A 22,589-nucleotide genomic window follows, 5' to 3' on the forward strand; every position below is an offset into this window, starting at 1 on the left:
CTTGGAAAGGGAGCCTCTGCCTCCAGCTTCTGCCTCCCGCTGATGGTAACTCTGGCTGGACTTGGAGGCGTTTCCAAACCAGTTCTCTCTGTATGAGTATCGCCTCTTCTCCCCTTCGCTGATGAGCGTGAGATTGGTTAGAGACTTCTGCTTCTGAAGACGAACACACCCTCTTCTAACCTCCTTGCCTTTAAACACTGACAGTTCAGCAGATCGCTGCATCTTTCCGGCTGGGGCTTCACCTCAGTTAGATTTCATATTTCTGAGACGGACAGCAGTTCAATTCTTCGGAAAGGTCTGGGAGGTGATCCCTCCAGCACCGCACACTGCATATCCCAGGTAGCACATACTTGCACTTGCAATGAAAAGCACAGCTCAAACATGCAGGGTATGTACTGTAAATGACTAGACAGGCACAGTCATTTTCTTTAAAATTATGCTGCTGTCTCTGCTAAGCCACTTCTCTCCCGTCACATTAATCTGCAGTACTTACAGTCATTTTCACTTGGATTTCTCTCAAGCGGAAGAGAGTTGATCAAACACTCTGCTCCAGCACAGAAGTAATCCCAAAAGCCAACTGTGTTTTCCCCTCTCCATCCAATCACCGGTCTCATCGGAGCGGTGGGCCTGCATCTCTGTCTACAGCTGCTGCCGCCTTCTGAAATCCAAAGTAGGCACAAGTGCTGTCTCGGGCTTTTCCCCCCCCTCTCACCAGATCATGACTGATCCCAGTGCACGGCTCTTCACTTTAGATGGGCTGACACAGAACTGCAAGTACAGCCTCCACGTCAGAGCTCAATAAAGAGCCAAAATTAACCACTGAAGCAAAGCTCTGCACAAGCCTCCTTACATTTTAGTATTCAACCTGCATTCCCAGATATATGACTCTTCTCTGCTACTGCAGTGAATGCTGCTGGCTGCCATGGCAGCAAACATCCTGGTGAATTAAACCCGAGACACAGAAGCCTCTGCCCAGTTTACAGTGCCACAGGTTTCAAGACACAGCTTCACCTGAATAGGATGCTACAGTAACAGACCTAGCTCACAGTCAAATCCTATTTTTCTCCTCAAAAGGTAAGGATGACAAACTATTTCTTCCATATCACTGCTAATCCCTGTGCAGGAAGCTAAAAGCAGATTTGCAAATGGACCTTCAGTCTTGCAATTTCTGCTCTAAATAAAAAAAAAAAAAAAAAAATTAAGATCATAAAGAAGCTAAAAATGGAAGACAACAGTACCTACCCAGTAAGGTGATTTATAAAAAGAAATATTTAATTTCTTTCTCCTTAAAATACAACTTGTTTGCATCTCTGTGAGATTCAGAGGCTAGTATGGAATTAAAAAGCTACAATAAAATCATTGTTTCACGATCTTCTGAAGAAAACCTATTAATGGAATAGTAATTTTTTATAAAGCAACTCAGTATCATGTCTGGACTAAGTTCACCAGTTCTAAATGTTGTTTTTAAATACATTATGAAGAGAGAAAGAAGACATGTTTAAATATTTACCTTTTCTCACAGAGAAAAAGATATTAGTCCCAGAAATAACAGATAGATGAACAAAGAACTAGCTGAATTTCACTCTAATTTTTTAGGTGCAAACTTTTTATCTAGGGGCAATTAATTTCATAAAACATTATGTAGAAATCTACAAATATGAAAATTGCTGTATAACAATATACTGCTTTTGTCAGTGTGAAAACATGCTTGTCTCAAATCCCTACCTGAGAAACCTTGACAGGGAAGTAACCTTTAAAAATGCCACCCTAAGAATTACAGACTGTTTGCAGATTTCCTGTATGAATAAACGGGTGTTAACAGAAGCCTCAGTGTACTTCTTGCTTTTTGCTGGCTCAGTTTACAGTTGTTAAAGATATATAAGGAAAAAAAATACATGGGAGAAACTTCTTGGAAATTTTAAAGGAAGGGTACATTTTTTTCTAGGTAGCCCTCATAAACACAGTACTAATCTAGAAAAAAAATCAGTGGTCTCAAGCAATACTGGTTTTCCATATTAAATCACCGACACATTCCTAGAAAGACAGGGTCCACAACAAGAAGACATACCACTCCCCTCCCCACCTAGCGCACAAAGTCAAAATAAGAGGAGACAAGGAGAATGCTCTGTCAGCCTGAGTACAAAATCATCCCAAATATTAAATGCCTGCCAATGCTTCAGCATGGAAACAAAAGGTAAGACTGCTGTGTTTACTCCCAGGGCCTGCCAGTTGCAGTGGCATATGGCCCCTTGAAAGGTTTTTATGAACATGCTGGTGCCTGCCTGCAGCAAAGCCCGGTGCGCTGGTGTGGATGCTGACGCGGCCCCGGCTGAGGAAGCAGAGCTCCAGCACTGCCCGCATGCTCCCGCACCGGTACGCGCTGCCGGCGCCGTGTGGCTGTAAAAGCCTGTTCAGCACGGCTGAGGAAGCTGTTGAGTTTGTTAGAAAGGCTTCACAGGGCTGTATTTACAATAGGCAATTTGCAAAATGAAGGGCAATCTCACTCTTTTCCCACTCAATGGTTTTAAAACCTCGACTTATACTCAAATTGGTACAGTATTCTCAGTTGCTATGTTCCAAATTAATAGGAAGGACAATGATTTGGCCCCACGCTGCACTACGGTGCAGCGGGATCAAGGGAACAGAATGCTTTCCTACCATAAACAGCAAGGCTGAATCTCTCCCTGATACTCCAAATAAATGAATGGTAACTTCCTCAGCCACCCTTTCATGCCCAAACAGCTACAGTCAGTGGCTTGTCTCCATGGTCAGCTGTAGGCAGGTATGGACGTGCTCTGCCTCCACGCCGAGCTCATAGCATGCGTGCCTGGTCATATGTAGCTGTCATTCCTGCGGTGCTGTATCTGGCCTCAGTAAGCCCTGTGGACAGGGTGTACTCCCTCGTGCTGAGCATTGCTCTGCTAGGGAAGCAATGCACGGTGCGGCCGCTCAGCTCTGATCATGAATAAACCAGATACAAGACTGCCAGAACTGGCCAGGTATGCTTAGTCCTCTTTCCAGCTGGGAGCAGAAAAACTTATGGCAGGGGATGAAATGTCTTCACCCAATGAGCCACGCCAAACCTCAATGTACGGTGTTGGCAATAGGTGCCACACCACTCCAGGCTGGAAGGGTCTCTGGCAGGGGTACAGCTGGGTCCTGGGCAACCCAGTAGGTCCCAGTGTCTCTGCTGACCTGTTTCTTCTCCCGCCTGAGCTATTCACTGCAGCCCAGCTCCAGCAGGACACAGGTCACGGACCATCGTCCAGCTACAGGAATGACACTTGAACTGTGTGGGAGCCACGTGAGGGTAGCTGGCAGCTCCAGCATCCACCTGTCTCATTTCCTTTTCTACATACATTAAAAACACAGTAAGTCAAATGCTGAATGCTGGGATATGGAGGTACTGGGGCTAATCGCACAACCTTCATTCAGCCTTCGTGTGTATAAACACAATACTACTGCCCTTAATTACAGGATTATATGAACTTTTCTCCCATTAATCCCACTGGCTCACTTGGTAGACAGATCATCACGATCATCCTCAGATACAGCAGACACATACGTACATCTCGGATCAAGTGCTCAGCACAAAGAACGCTGAATTTATCCTTCTGCTTTACCACACCCCTCTGCAGGGTGTCATTCGACAAAACATAAAATTACAATGTGCAAAATGCCCAGGTTTATTTATTGAAAAATACTTTTATAAAGCTCATCCCTCCATTTTAAGGGTATGAAATACACTAACAAGCAAATACATCTTTCTAAACTAAGCAGACAGTATAGGAGACCAGAAGAAAGCAAATGTCATGACAGAGCATTATTCTCCAACTACCTTGCAATTCAGTGTATTCCCCACCCACCATGCAGGAATACGTTTAAATCAAGAACAGCACAGCGAACTTCCCCAACCCATCACAGTCAGTGTAAACATATTACCTTATTTTTACTGTCTCTTTAATAAAAGGAATTATAAAAATGATTTTAAGAACTAATAATCTAGGGACAAATTTTGCTGTCAGATAAGACTTTCTTTGAAGTCTCAGTGCATAGTTTGGAGACTTACAAATGAATTATGTAATAGATCTGCAAATGCATAAGATTATGAATCTCTTCAGCCAAGCTTACTTGAAAAAAAAATATTGTAAACTATTTCCACACCTATTAATTAACTAGTTCTTTCAGAGACCAAAAAAGAAGCACAGTAAACATAAAAGCTTGAAAATTGAATGGTTTTGTGCTAACCCTGCCATTGATATTGGCCTATAACTCTTAAAGTTACTCTTTCGTTTCTGCTTCATCCCTCAGATTTTTTTACAATTAGTCAATATTTGTAAATTCATGAATAATTATTTAATCAAACACTTTGCATTAACCTCTTTGAACATGTAAACACTTGTTAAAGCCAAGCACTATCACTGATTTCATAAAATAATACTTTGTAGCTACTGACATGTACAGTTTACAACAGATTATTAAATAATTAACTTACTGACATCCTTCTCCAATAAACTTGCAGCAGAGACTGATAAATGTCACAGCTACTACAAGTAGGAATACGGGGTAAGAAAGTCTGAACAACTTGTTCATAGTCATACCATGAAAAACAAGCGCCAAAGCAAATTACTTTATCAGCCTTTCTTTCCATTCTCATTTTAAAATCCTGTCTATAAAGTTACACTCCAGTTTTGCAGAAACATAGATACTGAGTAGTCTTGTTGAGGCAACTGGTACATAAAGTACATGCAAGAAAGAGTGTTCATACATGACTGCAGAACTGGTCCTTATTTAGGACTCCCAAATTTCTGTCTGGGATTTCCTGGACAGAAGTCTACACATCTGTGTGCCACATGTGCAATGAGTCTACCGTATGCAGAATGCACTGAAACTACTGCACTGGTGACCCGTGCCTACAAATGGGACTCATTCAGCGTGAGTACGGGTATCACTGGCACCGTGCACGCAGAGGGGATCCAAGGTGTGCAGGAAGCCTTACACCTACTGTGCATGTGCACCGTGGAAACATCTGGGACCGCTCTGGCTGAGCTGTGGAATATTCAGAGAAAAAAAACCCAAGAAGTAGGAAAAAAGTCTGAAGCACTGCAGATCACATCTGGAACAAATTCCCAGCAGAGATGGAGGAACAGCGAAGAAACCCAGATTTACAGTAGCTCTACCAAGAGGCAGAACTGGCTTTAGGCATAAGCCATGTGGGAAATTACCTAGGGCAGCAGATTTATGGGGACAAGCTATAAATAAAGAGGTGGTTCAGGTTATCAGGGCAGCACCTCCGGGACCATGCCTACACCAGCCTCACCATCTCCATTGCCTTCTAACGCCATCCTCCTCTCATGGCTGTGCAAGTGAAACCAAGCGATCACTTGCCCAGTAGTGGGCAGGAAACAAGTAGCTTGTGCTCTGACTTTGCCCCATCCTTTCATCAGCTCTGAGCTGGAAGACAGGAGAGGTTTTAAAGGTAACTGTCTCTCTCAGAAACAGGGAGGAAGATACAGCAGAGGAGAACTGGAAACTACCCCTACAGCTTCTCACTTTCCCTCTCTGCTTCCCCATCACTGGTTTTCAGACAGTGGCGAAGGAATGTGAACTGCCTCGCTGGGCACAGATAACAGAGCCATGACCGTCCACCACTAGAGCAAGGAAACTAGCCTGGTTTTGGTATCCTGAATCACTCAGGGAGAATGGTGCCTGAACAACCACTACTAAATCTTTTTAAAATTATTTTTTCCCCATCCACGTTTTGCTTATATCGTGGAGAAGCCTTGAACCAGCCATGCTTACAGCATTAGCTTAAGATTGATTGGCTGATTTTGCCCTGAAGTGGATTAGGAGCTCTGATATGATTTGCTCGGCTACTTATGGGAGCAGTAAACTTCAACCAAGAGACAACAACAAACACAAGTGTGTAAATATTATGAAAGTAGAGAGACAGTTTATACAACGATATGGGCTAAGATATCTTAGTCCTGAGCATGTTAGCCTTAGTTGCAAATATTTGTCACTGTAAAAATAATAAAGACTAATGAAGCAGAAACATAATACAGGTGGGACAGCACTTTATGAACCTTCTCCTACAAGCTGTTTAGTGGTTTCCACAGATGCTCAGTCCCTTGCATGATCTTTATTGATCCTTATTGCCTACCAATATATTGTGGTAGTGTGTTTGGCTACCAAGTTGCAAGAGAAGCTTGAGATAATATAAAGATGATGCCCATCCATAGCAGCAGTGGAAGATTTCAGGAAAATGATAATATCCAAATGAAAGAAACTCTGGATTCATCTCTTAACACCCTGGATGTAAGTGACCAAATCAAGGAAATAACCCTTGCTTATTTCCTTGTTACTACTAGTATAATCCCTTGATCATACCAGAATAAAGATGTTCCTAAGTAACAAAATTTAATTGTCCTTTCTCATGGCTAATCCATCATGGAATACTCCCCTGAACAGCCATCACGCGAGATTTTTTCCATGCAGGTTCACCAATGACAGAATCACCAATGACTTGGAGATAGTTCACTAACGCAGACAATTACTTATTCAGCAAATGTAGTACTTGATCCATTCATTCTTTTTGCTGCTAACAGCCAATTATGGGTGACACACATCTGTTTTCCTCTGTATACAACAAACCATTGACCACATTTTCCCAGTGGTTCTGCTTTGCTGCTTGTTATGTCAGACAACTGCTAATGCCGGAGTCTGAATAATCAGATTAGAAACATCTCTGATGTCTAGTGCTCTTTATGCCATTTTATTCTTTTTGATGCTGTTCCTTTTCTGTTCAGAACAGTAAAACGCCAGGAGACATGATATCCCGTTTGATCATTTCAGCAGGTACTGAGTGGATATAATGTTTTTTTAGCATCTGTGGATAATTCCTTGAAACATCTTTTGATTTCTGTAAGTGTTTCAATTATACTCTTTACACATGCAAGACCAATGAGTCTGATTTCTGGATTAATTAAAAATAATTTTTTACTTTAATTTTAATAGGCATGCGTCACCTCTAGGGAACATTACACCATGTTTCAGGATGACATATTTATCACAAAAGCTGGCTGTGGAAATAAGGGGTGTTGGACTCAGGAAACTTCCAAAGGGACTGAGACAAACCAGGACAAAACCTCAATTTCAGTATGAGTCAGCTAAATGCCAAGGCAGTCCCACAAAGCTTGGGCATCTGATTTCCCTTCTGGTGGAGAGATAATTTTAGACTGATGTGTCAAATGACTGCTTTAAAGTGAGTTATACTGTGTAAGAAGAACCACATGACTCATTATAAATTCATTTGAATGTTAAAAATTTGGAGTAAAAGGGCAAAACTACAGGTGAATCCAGTGGGACAGGATTTCACCTTTTATTCTCGTAAAAATGATAATAAGAATAAAGATGCTAGTGAAAAAAACCCAAAACAACAACAAAAGATAAACCCCCAACCCCCAACGAAACAGCCCTGGTGAAGCGTCCCTTTGAAAGTACTCCCACACAACCCTGCAGTGCAATTCAGTCCTGCTGAGAAAGTCAGCTGTGACACACTTTGCTTTTTGCATCCATAGGCAGAGTTATGGCCAGATCCTGGGCTGATAGAAATCAGCATGGCTCTGTTGACTTCAAAGGAGTTATTCCAATATGACAAAAAAAAAAATCCCCTCACATTTGTAACCTAATAAGGATTTTACTCAGGGTTTACAAGGAATTCCAGAACACAACCTTTAGCAGCTTACCTCTAGCAGCAGCTTAAAAGTCAGGTACAATAGTAAGAACTTGTTCGTTTTCTCATTTTCTGAATATAGACTCATTTATAAAAGCAATATATATCTTGTGTAATTTATGTCTCAATTCTGATGTTATGATTTAATTTGATGATCTTAAATGCATCACAGCGTCAAACATTCTGAAGTAGATTTTCCACCGCTCCTCTTGGAGCACTCAGTATGACTCTAACGATAATGACTTGAAACCCTAGCTTGTGAAAGCCCCGTTTCTGCAAAAACTGATGAAGATGATATTTGAACAGAAGGAGGCAGTTCAGATAAGAGAACTGTGCATTTGAAGCACTAGCTATGCATGACCCAGATTTTCTGCATATTGAATACCGCTCACGAATAGAGGTCAGAAGTATTATTTCAACCCATTGCAAAGCTCCTGGTCAGAAACAGATGTAAATAAAGAAGTTCACAGGCTTCTCCTGACTTACTGTTACTCACCAGATATCTCCTCTAGGCACTGTTTGGCAGTCTTACTGAATGACAAATCCATTTTAGTAGGACTGGTGCAGGAGTCAGCAAGTGGTAAAGAGGTACTGTCATTTTCTGAGAGAGTTCTGAAATCAAGCAAGAAGATTGATTATTATTCTCTGCCATTCATGTACTAATGGAAACAAATGTTACTTGCAGCTCCATCTAGAACCGTATATGGTGAAAATACCATGAATGTCACATTCTTACTGTGTTAGTTTGACTCCAGCTACACAAATTTGCAAGCAACTAGGAACTCTCTCTGTCCCTCTCTTCAGGAACAACTCAGAGTTAATGTCGGGAAATTTGGAGCCATTTTGTTTCCTTGCTTTTTCTCTGCAAGAGGTGTCAACCAGATAGAGGCAGAATCCATTTAAATTGGTTAAGTCACATCCCTGCACATATGTAAGGGAAATGAAAACTTGTAATTGCTGAAATATTAAGTGAGAAAGGCCATGGGGGAAGAAGCTTATGCAAGGCTGGAATGGAAATCTGGCCCAGATATTTAAATCTATGTGCAGCTTCTTTTGATAATGCCCCTTATAGAACACTGAGGAAATGGAATAATAAAAGTTTCTCCATTAACTTGCTAACAGATAGCCCGTATTTTCTGTGATGGTATATTTCTGTGGATATCATTGATAAATTATAATGGGTACCCTTTGTCGAATACAGTTATTTGCTATTGCATAATGGTAAGTAGCAAGAAATACTCAAGCACAGGGATTATAATACAAAATAGATCACACAATTATTGTCTCTTCTTAAGGAACAGCTGTATCATTTAGTTTACACAGGAACTGTTGAACCACAATGCCATTAAATAGCAACCTATACCACATTTCTATACAGTAAAAGTATACATCTAAAGATATACTAGCCACTTTTCAAAATACGATGGAAAAAAGTCTTCACTTAGAGCTTAATTTCTTACAGCTTTCCTGACATGAATAGCACATTCAGTCTTTTGATTTCTTAAAAGACTAGTGGAATATTTATATCCTAATTTTAAAATGTTACATTTAGAGCTCAATTCTCAAAATTCACCATAAAGTGTTTCCAATGACCAACTAAACTGTAAATACAAACATTTAACTGTGTGATGAATGTGTATTTTAGAAGTATAACTAATAAAAACAGTGACTTATTTCTCAAAATAATTTTATGGCAACTTATTTTATGAAATAACTTTCCAGTTAACATTTTCTTCAAAGTTACTTGCTGAATGGATTTGTTCAGTAATTCATGACAGTAACCAAGGGAGCGGATATATAGGCATGTACAACAGCACAAGTACTGTCGTGGTGGAATCTCTTGATGAGAATCATTTAACTCTGGCTCTACTTACACAGAAATAGAAATGTAAATGATGTCTGATCTGATGCACTTTCTTATCAGTTTCTTTACTTTTGGGATGCTGGAAATGGACAACTGCTCTATAAAAACCTATTTTTGATTCTCGTCTCTATTTCTCTCTGTCACACGCTACTGGAAACACAAGCGCAGCACATGCTGCAAGGGTAACTATGTCCTACTGACCTTGAATGTAATTTTACGTTTGGTGCTTGAGGACAGTGTCCTAAGTAATAAAAAGCCCACTCTATCCCTCTCCGATGAACACACACCGAAATTCCACAGTCCCACCTGCTTGCCCGTATTGCTTCAAATCATCAAAATGAATGAGGGTTATGTTTGCTTTCACTGAAAGCCACTTTGGGAGGCCGTGAATGCTCATGAGTACTCCTGTCTGGGTTTAGTGCTGAGACTTAGTGCTGGATCAGTCCAGGGCAAGCTATCAGCCCAAAAACACATCTCAGAAAAAGGCACTTATAATAACAGTAAAGGTAATTGAAGTGGTCTGCATTCTTTTTGTTAAACCCAAATCATGGAGCTGCCAGGGCTGGAGCCAGAGCGAGGCTGGAGTTCGTTAAGAGGAACACTAGAAAAGAGTAGATTGCTTTTGGTCTTTTAGGAAGAGCATCCAGCTAGGTGCGTGCAGTTCAAGTATTCCCAGCATTCTCCACAAAATGTGTATGGAGTTTACATCAGTCCAGTTTTGCCTGTTCTCCTTCTGACCCTATGGCATTGCATTCCTGATTGTACAACTGTTCAACCATCAACCACTGCATCAACCCAGAATCATAGAATCATAGAATCATAGAATCATTGAGGTTGGAAAAGACCTCTAAGATCATCGAGTCCAACCGTCAACCCAACACCACCATGCCCACTAAACCATGTAAAGGTAATTGAAGTGGTCTGCATTCTTTTTGTTAAACCCAAATCATGGAGCTGCCAGGGCTGGAGCCAGAGCGAGGCTGGAGTTCGTTAAGAGGAACACTAGAAAAGAGTAGATTGCTTTTGGTCTTTTAGGAAGAGCATCCAGCTAGGTGCGTGCAGTTCAAGTATTCCCAGCATTCTCCACAAAATGTGTATGGAGTTTACATCAGTCCAGTTTTGCCTGTTCTCCTTCTGACCCTATGGCATTGCATTCCTGATTGTACAACTGTTCAACCATCAACCACTGCATCAACCCAGAAGGGTGATGCAAACCCTTCCCTGAGTGACCAAGAGCCTTATGTGTAAGCTGTCTTCTAAGAGAGGACAGAAAGGATCCATTCCTGTTTATTTGGACACCTATCATCAGAAAACGATTAAGTGGTCTGGACCCCCACCAGACACTGGTACCCAGCATTTGCACTGATTCTTCATCTAGTGAATGGGGATAGGTAAACACAGAACTCCAGTGATGTGGATTGCCCTCTGGCAGTGACTATCGCCTGTATAGTCAATAGAGATGAATACATAACTCACTATTAACTGTATGGGAACACAGATGCTTATGTTGAAAGGACTGGATCTCCCTACAACAGTACAAACAAGTAATGAGTGATTTACAGTAGCTAAGTAAACTTTAATACGATGAGTGAATTTGTTTACTTAAAATAACAACGAATACAAGTTTTCACTTGTTCACAACTTTGCTTGCCCAGGTCACATCACACCTTCTAGAGATATACCAAATACCAATTAAAACACATTTCCATTATTCAGTGTTTTGTTGGCTTTTTTTCCGTTTTCAAAAACCTGATGCAGCTATAACCAGGAAGAGAAGTTGAAAAACACTGTGAGAAGGGAGATACTTCCAAAGATTTCCATTCCAAATTTTAGAATCTGATCGGTGGGGTTAATTGCAGCACAAAATCCAGTTTCTGGGACGTAAGATGGCATTAGAATCTAAGTCTTAAAGTAAAAATACTGAATAACAAATATCATATAACGCTAATAATTTTAAAATGTTTGACTTAATTCGTAGAAAGAAAACCATGGAAACACAAACCAAATGTAAATATGATGCGGTTTTCTTAAATCTATAGGCTGCCTGAAATAACAGATCTAAGAAGCATGAAATGTCCCTTTTATCTTACTTGAAACTTGAAAGTTTAAATATAATGTAAAATAAATGTGATTTGCTATCAAAACAAATAACAAAGAAACTGCTGTACTGGCTTCATTCAGCATTTTTATGTTTAATTTGGTAAAAACATCAATGATTCTAATTATCTGAGGCAACAACAGAAATCCCACAGAGCACTATGGATTTTGCAGCAGTTAAAGTTCTGCTTACTTGAGAAAACTGGTTATTTATTGTGGTGGTGATGGGCCAAAAGGCACCTGCCCAGCCCTTGGGCACCCATGATGGAGGTACCCCAAGGACGAACCTGGGGATGGGGCTCTCATCAATAGCTCTTCTCCCACCAGGTCTCCACTGGGTTGCCAGCTGCCACAGCAGCCTTTTGGTGCATGATGGCCAAGGCCCTGATTTTTTCTGGAGCTGAGCTTAGCCCAGATGGGCTGAGAATGGTCTAGTGGTGAAAGATTTCTAAGCAAAAACCATGTAGAAGCCCCAGCTCTTGGGGAGTAAGGAGGTCCAGGTGTAGACTGGGTGCCTAAAACTTCAAGTTGCTCTGCTCTAGGCCTGTCACAGGGTGTGATATATTAGAAGCAGCATGTAGATGCCTCTTTGCTTAGCTCAGCCATTCTGGTTCAAAAAAAAAAAAAAAAGGAAGGTGAAATCGTGAGATTTGCCTTCCCCTATGCTTCTGGCTTTTACTTCTTTCTCTGGGCCATATTAATCCCATGAATGACTCAAGTGATCTCTGCAGGACTGCAGCACAGATTAAGCTCCAGGCAACCAAACAGCAAATTAAAAGATCTCATTAACCTTACGTATTGGCTTTAATGAATGGCCCTCTATTCTCTACCTATTCACAGCCCCCTGCCTTAAAAAAAAAAATTAAATCCTTGCATCACTATTGACATCAAGGAAAGTTCCTCTACCTATTCACAGCCCACTGCCTTAAAAAAAAAAATTTAAATCCTTGCATCTCTCTTGACATCAAGAAAAGTGAAAATAATTTCAGTTTAGTCAAAGCAACCCCGTTGACATTTCTTCCAGTGCTGTGCATCTGCAGCACAGGTTAATTTAGGGAACTGTCATGAAAACAGGACAATCTGTTTTCTATTTTAATCATGGCAATCAGAGAATATATTTATACCCAACCCACTGAGTTATATGCTACCTATTTGTAAGAGCATCAAACTTGCTTAATGGGACAAATCCTGCTCTCAATCACACCTGCACAAGCTCATTCAGTTTGATTAAAATGAGCCTGTACAGGAGTAATTAAGAACAGAATTTGGAACACTGCTTAATAAGCTGTCTTAAACGCAGTCAGTCATTTCCCGTCTCTGACGAAATAGCCAACCTTTGATAAACACAGATAACATCAAAGATCTGTTTGGTTTTTACTCGACATTCCAAAAGATATCAGATGAATATGCTGGGTTTTTTTTTTTTCCAACAACTCTCTGAGGTGCAGCTGTCTTGAATGTGTATCACTGTCAGTGTAACAGACTGGCAGGACCACATCTGGAATATGAGCAGTTTGATCACCCATGTTCAAGACATGTGAGTTAAATTGGGAACAGCTGCAGGGAAGGGCTACTAGGATGCTCATGGGGAAGAAGAAGCCCTTCTGAAAGGAAAGAAAAGAGACAATTTGGTTTAGCCTTGCAAAAGAGAAGGAAGGGGGTGGGATTATTCCCTCGCATATTTAAAAAGAGCGATCAAAAAGAGGGAAAACAACCTTTTAAGCAAAAGGACAGTACTAACAAAGTAATAAATGGATGAAATCTCATCATGTGGGTTGTAAACAATTTCTAACAATGAGATGAGTGAGTTTCTGGAGGAACCTTCCCATTGGAGTATTGGGGATTAACTAGTTTAAAATAAAGCTTAGTTGGTTTATGAAAGGGTTAATATGGTTGCCAGTGACAGAAAAATGGACAGAATAGCCTTTTTGGTCCTTTATCCTACATTTTACTGATTATTTAGTCAAAGGAATAAGGCCACACTTGTCTGCATGACAATTTAAGAGAATAACTTCAGATCATAAACAGCAAGCAACTGAGTTATCAAGCTACCGTTTTAACTCAGTATTAATCAAGTATGTCTTTATGATGATTTCTTCGCTTATTATCTTCCTTCCCATCTCTTAAGCCAACACCTCTACACTGGAAACTTTTCTTGCACAATTACTTAAAAATCAAGCATGAGAAAATGGGAGGATTTTTCTAAACACTGTTTTTGTTACAAGTAAAACTGGTGGGTGGCAATGTTTAGCGCTACCTACGATTGCAAAATTTTGGTGGTGACTGTTGTTTTATTTTCACAACAGTAATGTAAATAATGGAAATCAATAAAGCACTGCAGTGTAACCTTGAATCATCACATTTTTAAAGAAAGAGTTGCAGTATGTTTAGCAGCACAATCTATTATTAACAAACACAATTAACTCATAGAATGTCTTTTACTGAAAACTTAATTTTAACTCCACAATCAGTGACCAGTAGTACCTTCTAGTCATTAAAAGTGGACATAAATATGGCTTCAACAAACCCTGCAGATGCTGTGCTTGCAGGATGCCTAAAGAGTAGTTTATTTTTTTCCCTAAGCCAGTATAAAAACATCCTGAACAGGCAGCTGGAATTGAATTTCACTGTGCCTCCAGAGGTGCAACCAGATTAGATCCTCCTTCCCATCTGTCACAGCTCTGCACTTCCCATGCACCCTTGAAGCTATGCTCTAGTAATAGAACTGTTTCAATCACCACATAGGAAAGGAGATAGGAAGAAGATTTTAGTACCTGGTAACATGTTTAGTTATTATACTGATATTTCCTTTCTCTGCCTCTATCTAGTGAACACTTTAGTCCTCACAGAATCATAAAGTAATTTAGATCAGAAAGATGTTCTAAATGCCATCTGGTCCAATGACCTGCTCAAAGCAGGTCTGGTTACATTAAGTTGCTCAGGGCCTCATTTGGTTGAGTCTTGAACAGGTCCCAGGACAGAGCTTCTACAACCTCTCTGGGCAGCCTGCTCCAGTGTTTTACCACCCTCAAGGTAAAAATATTTTTTCTAACTTTTAATCAGCATCTCCCCTGCTGTAATTTGCATCTTTTACCTCTCATCCTATCACCCTGCATTCCAGAGAAGAGTCTGGCTCCATCTTCTCTATACCAATCTACTGGGTAGCTAAAATTACCAGTTTCTTATTCTTCAGGGACAAAATGAGTGCCAAACTGGTTTTTGTAGTCCAGCATTGACACTGAAAGAGTATCTCTGCAAGGTCTCAATTCAGACAGTGCTGAAACTTCTTCCAGATGTCACTATCATTCAACTACAAACTTAGCTGAAGGACTGAAATTTAAGCGATGCACAACATAGAAGTGCAGCTCAGGATGATGAGCGGTCAGCTAATTCTCTGCAGCAGTTTCTATACTTTCAGCATTTCAGGCAATAAGCAATTCCTGAGCACCACAGCCCCTGGGATTTGGGCACTTCAGATTCTATATTCCAGCCATGGAAAAGAGACCCACTAAGCTCCTACAGCGGTTACTGGAGGAGTCAATAAAATAAAACTAAACTGCAGTACATGCGTCCAGTTACAACTCAACGTTCGCCTATTGACATATTCCTTTAGTGTTTGAGCAAATCCACAGCAAATGTTAATTGCCAACACATCGCATACTGCATGTAGGGTTATCATGATTTACATCAGCTAAGGATTTGCCCCATGGAGTGAGGTGATATTTGTGTTACTCCTGGGACTATTAGTTATGTTTCCCATTTTATGGAAATAACGCAAACTTACACAATTTGGCTCACAAAAACTAAAGCAATGATTGCATACAACAGACTCTGTGCAAGAAAATGTTTGGAATTACAGGTTATATTACACTTTTGAGCAATGCGTAGGAAAGCTAAGAACTCCAAATACTGAGCAATTAAGCTGTTATTCTGTTGCTAAGATTTTAGGAGAAAGATTCAGACTTTTTTTTTTTTTTATTAATGCCTCTTTTTCCTGTTTTCACTGTAACCCAGTAGGCACTGAACTTCTCCATCTGAAATTTAAGCACCACTAGGAAGATAACTAAATTCTATGGCCACTTTCAATACGAGTCTAAGGGACTCCGGCAGATGGCACAATTTCCATCTCCCTCCAATTCTGTCTATGTAGAAGACAGAATGTCTGGCTTTGGCTGGGGTAGAGTTAATTTTCTTCATAGTATCTAGTATGGGGCTACGTTTTGGATTTGTGCTGAAAACAGTGTTGATAACACAGGAATGTTTTAGTTATTGCTGAGCAGCGCTTACACAGAGTCAAGGCCTTTTCTGCTTCTCACCCCACCCCACCAGCGAGCAGGCTGGGGGTGCACAAGAAGTTGGGAGGGGACACAGCCGGGACAGCTGACCCCAACTGACCAAAGGGATATTCCATGCCATATGGTGTCATGCTCAGCATATAAAGCTGAGGGAAGAAGAAGGAAGGGGGGATGTTCGGAGTTATGGCATTTTGTCTTCCCAAGTAACCATTACACATGATGGAGCCCTGCTTTCCTGGAGATGGCTGAACACCTGCCTGCCGATGGGAAGTAGTGAATGAATTCCTTGTTTTGCTTTGCTGGCATGCATGGCTTTTGCTTTACCTATTAAGCTGTCTTTATCTCAACTAATGAGTTTTCTCATTTTTACTCTTCCAATTCTTTCCCCCATCCCACTGTGGGGGGAGTGAGCGAGCAGCTGTGTGGTGCTCAGTTGCCAGCTGGGGTTAAACCACGACAGGAATGTGTAATTTAAAGTAGTGGCTGGTATACTTTAAACAATTATACAGTCTCTGCCACCTTCCTCTTAGTTGTTTTACTTGCTGTATCTCTCTTATCAAGCTTTCTGGCAACTAAATTACATCTACTTCAGCCTTTCTTATATCAGTTGGACCCTGCAGTCAACTTCAGAGGGGACACAGGCTGTAAATAACACATTCACAATCGCATTTGAAAATAAATAATCACTTGCTGAGGAGGATGGAAGAATTTAAGTTATACCCATTGAGATTATCTCAAATGCAACTCTGACTGTTGCTGCTAATCTTTGAAGAGAAGTAATAATCCTGTATGAATTTCCATGCCATGGTGTTTAAGAGGCATAGAAATACAATGTGATATCAGATAGAACAAAGCACCAAGAGTGCAAAGCTGGATAGTGTGATGTATCATTTCAGAACCTCCTAGTGAAACAGTATTTTCTATCTACTGTCCATTAATAAAAATACACAACTCCTTGAAAACATGAGTGTTGATAACTGTTACAGCATTGCAAAATACATGCCAGCCTCAAAACAACTCTTTGGAATACTTGCTTTTACTCAAAAATCTACAGTAATATCCTTTTGGGTAATAATCAAACATTGCAAAATACATGATATCTGCAGGTATCAGCAACAAACCAGAAAAAGCAGTAGCTTACTTATCCTTGTGTTAACAGCCTAAACTCATCACAGTAGTATATTGCAGTACATTGCAGTATTCTGCAGGATTCTGGATAAAATGCACTGTAACATTACTAAATTATATTGCAACTTTTTACAAGAACTGCAGCACAAATGTACAGAGCCTAGATATTCCTTCTAGCTGTAAAAAACTTAGTCTGAATGGTAACTATTGTTTATTAACTCATTGATCTATACAGCTGTCCTAGCAGCTAACAAGCGCACCTGAAAATTCTGCGTATAAATTGTGGTGACTGCTCAGAAAACAGTTATGTTTAAGAGCAAGAAAGTGTAAATACAGTACCCCAGCTTCATGCACATTTCTACTTGCCATATGTCCACAAAAATAAATATGCTGACTTTGGAAATGTGGATATTTTATCCTTGGTTATATTTATATTCTTCTATGAAATCATTGTGTACTATTACAAAGCCCTTGAGAATTGTAAGAAATGTAGTTACTGTGTATTTTTGGGTCAGATTCTGCTCTCAGTTACAGAGATACACATTGAAGTAACCTCATCAAAGTCGGTCTATTACTCTGGGTTTATGGCATTCTGAGATCAGACCTTGGCTCTGAGAATTTTATTTTCATGCGAGATTTAACTTCAAATACAGTCTCCTTTGCTGTTTGTTTGAAGCAAACAGATGATTATTAATACCAAATTTTACTGGAAGATGCATGTTTCTATCGCCCTTTAAAATTCAAAATACAGTTTGCTTCATGATGAAGCTTAAAAGAATGATAAGATATCTCTATCATGCAATGAAATGGCATCAATATGTGGTAAAATTGCCATTAGATAGCACATGCATCTGAAGGCAAAGCATAGCTTGTTTTTCCCTCTCTTTGTATATGCACCCTAACACATATGTAGGCCATCCTAAGTACCATGCTGCAAATCGTCTGTATCACTGAGGTTATTCCATATAGTTATAAAGAAACATGCATATTAAGCACATTTAGTGATACATTTAATTGAAACTCAAGAGGCTACCCACTGCATATTAGAATAAATGTAACCTATATTACGCCTTTTTCCTCTCCCATATGATTTTCTGAACTGCTTTTGTTCAGAATTAACTTAAATAGTTTATCACTCATGCAGATTGGTTTTGAAGCTATGTTTAGTTGTGTGTAATGATATATATACTCCCTCAGAGCCTACTTCAGCACCTCTTTAATCTTTAGCCAAGATTATCTACAGTAATACTCACTAACAAAACCTGCCAGTATATTTTGCTTAATAATGTATTTGTCATTTTATCAGATGTTAAATTTACCCACAACTGAAGCTAAAGCCCTCCAACAGCTGACATCTGAAATCATTACTCAAACCAGCCTGCCAGTCTTTCTACACTTACTCTGTCTTCTGAGCTGTACAATGACGAAATCTCTCAGCTTCTCTCCAGTTGCTCTATCATATACAAAATAAATTCAGACAAAGGTTGATACATTTAACTGTTCATTCCTCTATTCCAGAGCCTTGGCCATCAGAAGAGTTTGTATCACCTGTAAAACTTAACTGCCTCCGTGGAGTTAATCTATACCTAGTTCGCGTATAAAACTAAACAGGAAAAGGGCCCGCAAACAGCAACCTTTTGTCTCTGCCCAAAATGTTGTATATGGTTTTTCCTCTAATACCCTACTAGTACTGTTACATACTCTGAAAACGTCAGCAGTTTATTTTAGGATTTTTTAAGAGAACAGTGTATTTTAAGCAAATATTATTGAATATCAGCAAATAAATGTTGAGGTTCTTAAATTGCAAACAACAATATTCGCACTAGAAACCTGACTCAGCCGTGACCTTTCAAAAGCAGCACAGGGAATGTATCATGTGATTTGTATTTCTAATCAAAACATCCTGAATTTTAAATGGCAAATATTTGCAGTGGATTGCTTTTGTACAAGGTAGAGACTCAGAGTTCTTGGAAGAAATTATTCATACAGTAATATTAATTAAAAAATAATATTAGGAAAACATGTGCGTGATGCTGTGACAGAAACTGGAAGATAAGAAACATAACAGTGTGATCCACCATTGCTCTATCCGTTTTAGCTCTCTTTCCTAAATGGTAACACAAACCCAGTTTCCCTCCGTGACCTTACCTATAAATGAAAGGAGCTACTGTGGCAGTGTTGGGGTGGCTGTATTGCTGTTGCTGAGGAAGCTGGACGACACCATTTCCCGTGCCTTGGCCGCTGCTTGCAGCCATCGAGGCCGACAGAGCCGCAGAGGACCCTGGGGTAAGAGCTGCACTTGGTTCTTTCCCTTCAGAAGAAGCAAGACCAGAGGAAGGAGAAGCCTTCTCGCTAAGCTGAGATTTTGATGTTGATTGGGACTGGTTTCCTTTTGTAGTCCTCAGTTTTTCAGCCTCCTTACTTCCCGTGCATGCGGAAGAAGCGCTCTGCTTTGCTGTTGGCACCTTCGATCCAGGTTTCGGGATCCCGCTAGAAGACGGTATTAAACTTTCCTTCTTGGCTGCTGTCGTCTTGCTTCCCTTTGGGATTAAGCTTGCAATTTTTGAGCTCTTCTTTGTAGATGTTTCAGTGACCTGGTCCTTCTCCTCCTTGACTGTTTTCTCAGTGCAAACTTTGTTTTTGTCCCTGTTCTTTTCCTCTTTGTCCTTTGGCTGTAGCAAAGACTTTTTATTGCTGAGATTTTTGCTTCCAGCTTTCGGAGGGGTTAACTTCGGTGATACTTTAGGACTGCTACTTGTGGAGCCGCCGCTGTTCACCCCACCGCTTAAGACATCCATTTCACCACACTCTGAAAAGGTATCATCCTCTCTCCCACTGTCACTGGGTCCTGAGCTCAGTGACAAAGGAGGTCTCAGAGCAGTCCTAGCATTAACCAGCTTGAATTTTTCCAGCATAGATTTTTGTCCAGATGAAGGAGGCTTCACGCCTTCAGAAGGGGGTGGCTTGAGCCTGTCTGAAGATGGAGTAGGGGAGGTTGCAGGACTAGGCTGTTTCACGGACAGCATGGTAGAGGTCGCGCTGTGTTTGACATTCATGGATTTGCTGCGCCAAGGCTTGCTGGCACTTGGAGAGGGTATGGCAGAGACCTGCTGCTGCCCGGTGCTGGTGGGATGCTGCACATTTCCATTCATGCCTGCAGATGGGTGAGGGCCTTTTGGTGAATCTGCTTAAAAAACAGAAAGAACCATAACGGTACAATTATTCTCCCATCTCCTGCTTGAAGGTGATACCATACTCCTCTGGCATTTAAAACAGTTACATGTGATTTATAATAAAAATAATTTACACGTGCATGGAACATGAAGGATGCTAATTGAAAATGCCTTTTTTTTTCCCCCACCATCACAGTGTTGTGCAATACTTCTATGAGCTCAAGAGAGCCTTGGAAACACCTTCCTTGTAACTATTTCATTATACAAATTAAACCTTCCAATTTAAAGATTTTATCTTTAATAAGTCATACAGAAATTCTTCCAATCACTTGTTAATAATAAAACACTGAGACATGGAAGAAAACAGAATGCTACAATATTGGAAAAAAAAACAAAACCAGAGAAAGATGGTTTTGATGTCTAGTGAAAGCAAAATTTGTGCTAGAAAGCTGAGGTTTTGGGCGGGAGGAGGAGGACTGAGTAATACTGAAATTAAATGGATACAATCAATATTCATAAAAGCAAAAAATGGTTGGTCACTATACTTTCTTGTTTTTAAGTACAGTTAAGAACCTTTAGTAGCTGACTTCAGGAACTTATCCCAGTGCACTTTCATAGGTGGGAAAAAATATGTATCAACAGTTTCACCAGTGTCAGTACCTGAAAGTTACAGTGATATACCATCTACATGGGTACAGCAACAATAGTTGTTTTGGGCCTGAAGCTCAGGTAGGTACAGAAGGCTTGTTTACGTGGCTCTGGTACCTTCACTACATTTACATCGTTCAGGAACTTCAGCGAATCTTCAGAATGAATGAGAAGACGACTCCTTCTGCAATAATCAAACTATGCTAATTGGCAACCATGATTTTCAAAAAAGTCATCTAGCCTTATTAAGCAAAACAGACCAACGCACGAAAGGGTTAAGCTCTTCTGTATGAAGCTCAGATTTCCAAGACATATCTGAGAATCTAAACACTATTACTCTGGAGCACCAGAGAAATGAAGTGGTAATGGCAATCAAATATGTGGTAGATAGCTATTTCAGCAGATGACATATTTTTTCTCAGTGTATCTATCTTGTCTTGCCATTCAGTCTTGGGACTGCCAGTGAATTAAGCGTAAGCCTGCTTATAGTATATCAAATTCAGCACTACAAGAAAGCCTATGAAACAGGCAATGCAAATATAGTTCATGGAATGGCAAAAAAAGAGTGCTTGATGTGTTACATACCCACATGACTCCACAGTCATGCCTTGGGACCGCTCTGTCCGATTAATATAGTAGGTGAGGACACTGAAGACATTTGCCCTTTCAGCACAGAGTTTGAAGTTATGCATCATTTTAATTTTTACAGTCTCAGCCCTAAGGCCCTAGTATGGATAAGACTACCCACCTGGAAGTCTGAAGGCCAGTAATACACATAGGAAAGGGAGGATTTTGAGCATCCTGAAAGGAAAGCTGTTTTTTCTTTAACAAAAAGAGAATGCAAACATAGCAAAATCTACTTCTCTAAACAGCACGTAAGAAGTTCTAGTTTAAAAATAAAAAATCTGAATAAAAGTAACATGACAGAAGTGTAACAGCTTTTACTTGCTTAACACTATTAACAACTGTACCATGGCAGGCCAATCACCTCCACCTTCGATAGATGCTGTATAATTCCATCTGCCCAGAGTTTTTCATGTGCTCCTCAGCCTGATATGAAAACCCCACAGTGCTAAATGAGCTCAGTTCACCTTCACAGAAGATTTCAAGCACCTCTGCTGCACCCAGTTACTAGGCAAGAAGACATTAACTGGTAAGGGTTGCCTCAGAGCATTTTTTGGGACAGGTGAGGTTATGGCTTATTCCCCAGCTCCAGGTAGCACTATGCACATGGAGCAGCTTTGGTGGGTGGCTGCAGAGCTGATTCCTCCCTCGCGACCAAGGCAGGAATTGTGGCTGGGCCCCTGCTATTTTCTGGTGAGCCTCAGATCCTGGAAGAGAGCCTGGGGCCAACAACAGCTGTTGGAAATTACTGCAGCCCTCAGGCTTTCTTAATTTATACCAGGGATCAGCCCCGTGGCTGATAGCCCAGGACTGGGTGTGCACAAGGACCTTCTTGCACACGTCTTGCCTTGCACTAAGCTTGCCTTAATTACACAGGAGGATTGGGATCTTTAGCTATCCCAATAGTTTTACAGAAGAACAATTCACCGTAAGAATATGCAAAGCTGATGCAGAATACATGTAACAATCTGTGAACAGCAGGATGCCACTACACTCTGTTGTACTAATTCTGTTACATTTGGTAA

General features: G+C 40.4%; 1 protein-coding gene across 2 annotated transcripts in view; it reads right to left on the reverse strand.

The window, feature by feature from the left end:
- The window catches only part of NAV3 (neuron navigator 3), a 284,264-nt gene that overhangs the window by 121,699 nt on the left and 139,976 nt on the right, over positions 1-22,589 (reverse strand). For both annotated transcript variants that reach the window (XM_009284931.1, XM_009284930.2), the window contains exons 8-9: positions 19,268-20,303; positions 8,232-8,347 (exon numbers count right to left, since the gene is read on the reverse strand). In XM_009284931.1, the coding sequence (XP_009283206.1) occupies positions 8,232-8,347; positions 19,268-20,303 (1,152 nt within the window). The remainder of the gene's footprint in view (positions 1-8,231; positions 8,348-19,267; positions 20,304-22,589) is intronic.

This window comes from Aptenodytes forsteri, unplaced genomic scaffold (assembly GCF_000699145.1).
Source record: "Aptenodytes forsteri isolate BGI_AS27 unplaced genomic scaffold, ASM69914v1 Scaffold71, whole genome shotgun sequence".
Taxonomy (NCBI): domain Eukaryota; kingdom Metazoa; phylum Chordata; class Aves; order Sphenisciformes; family Spheniscidae; genus Aptenodytes; species Aptenodytes forsteri.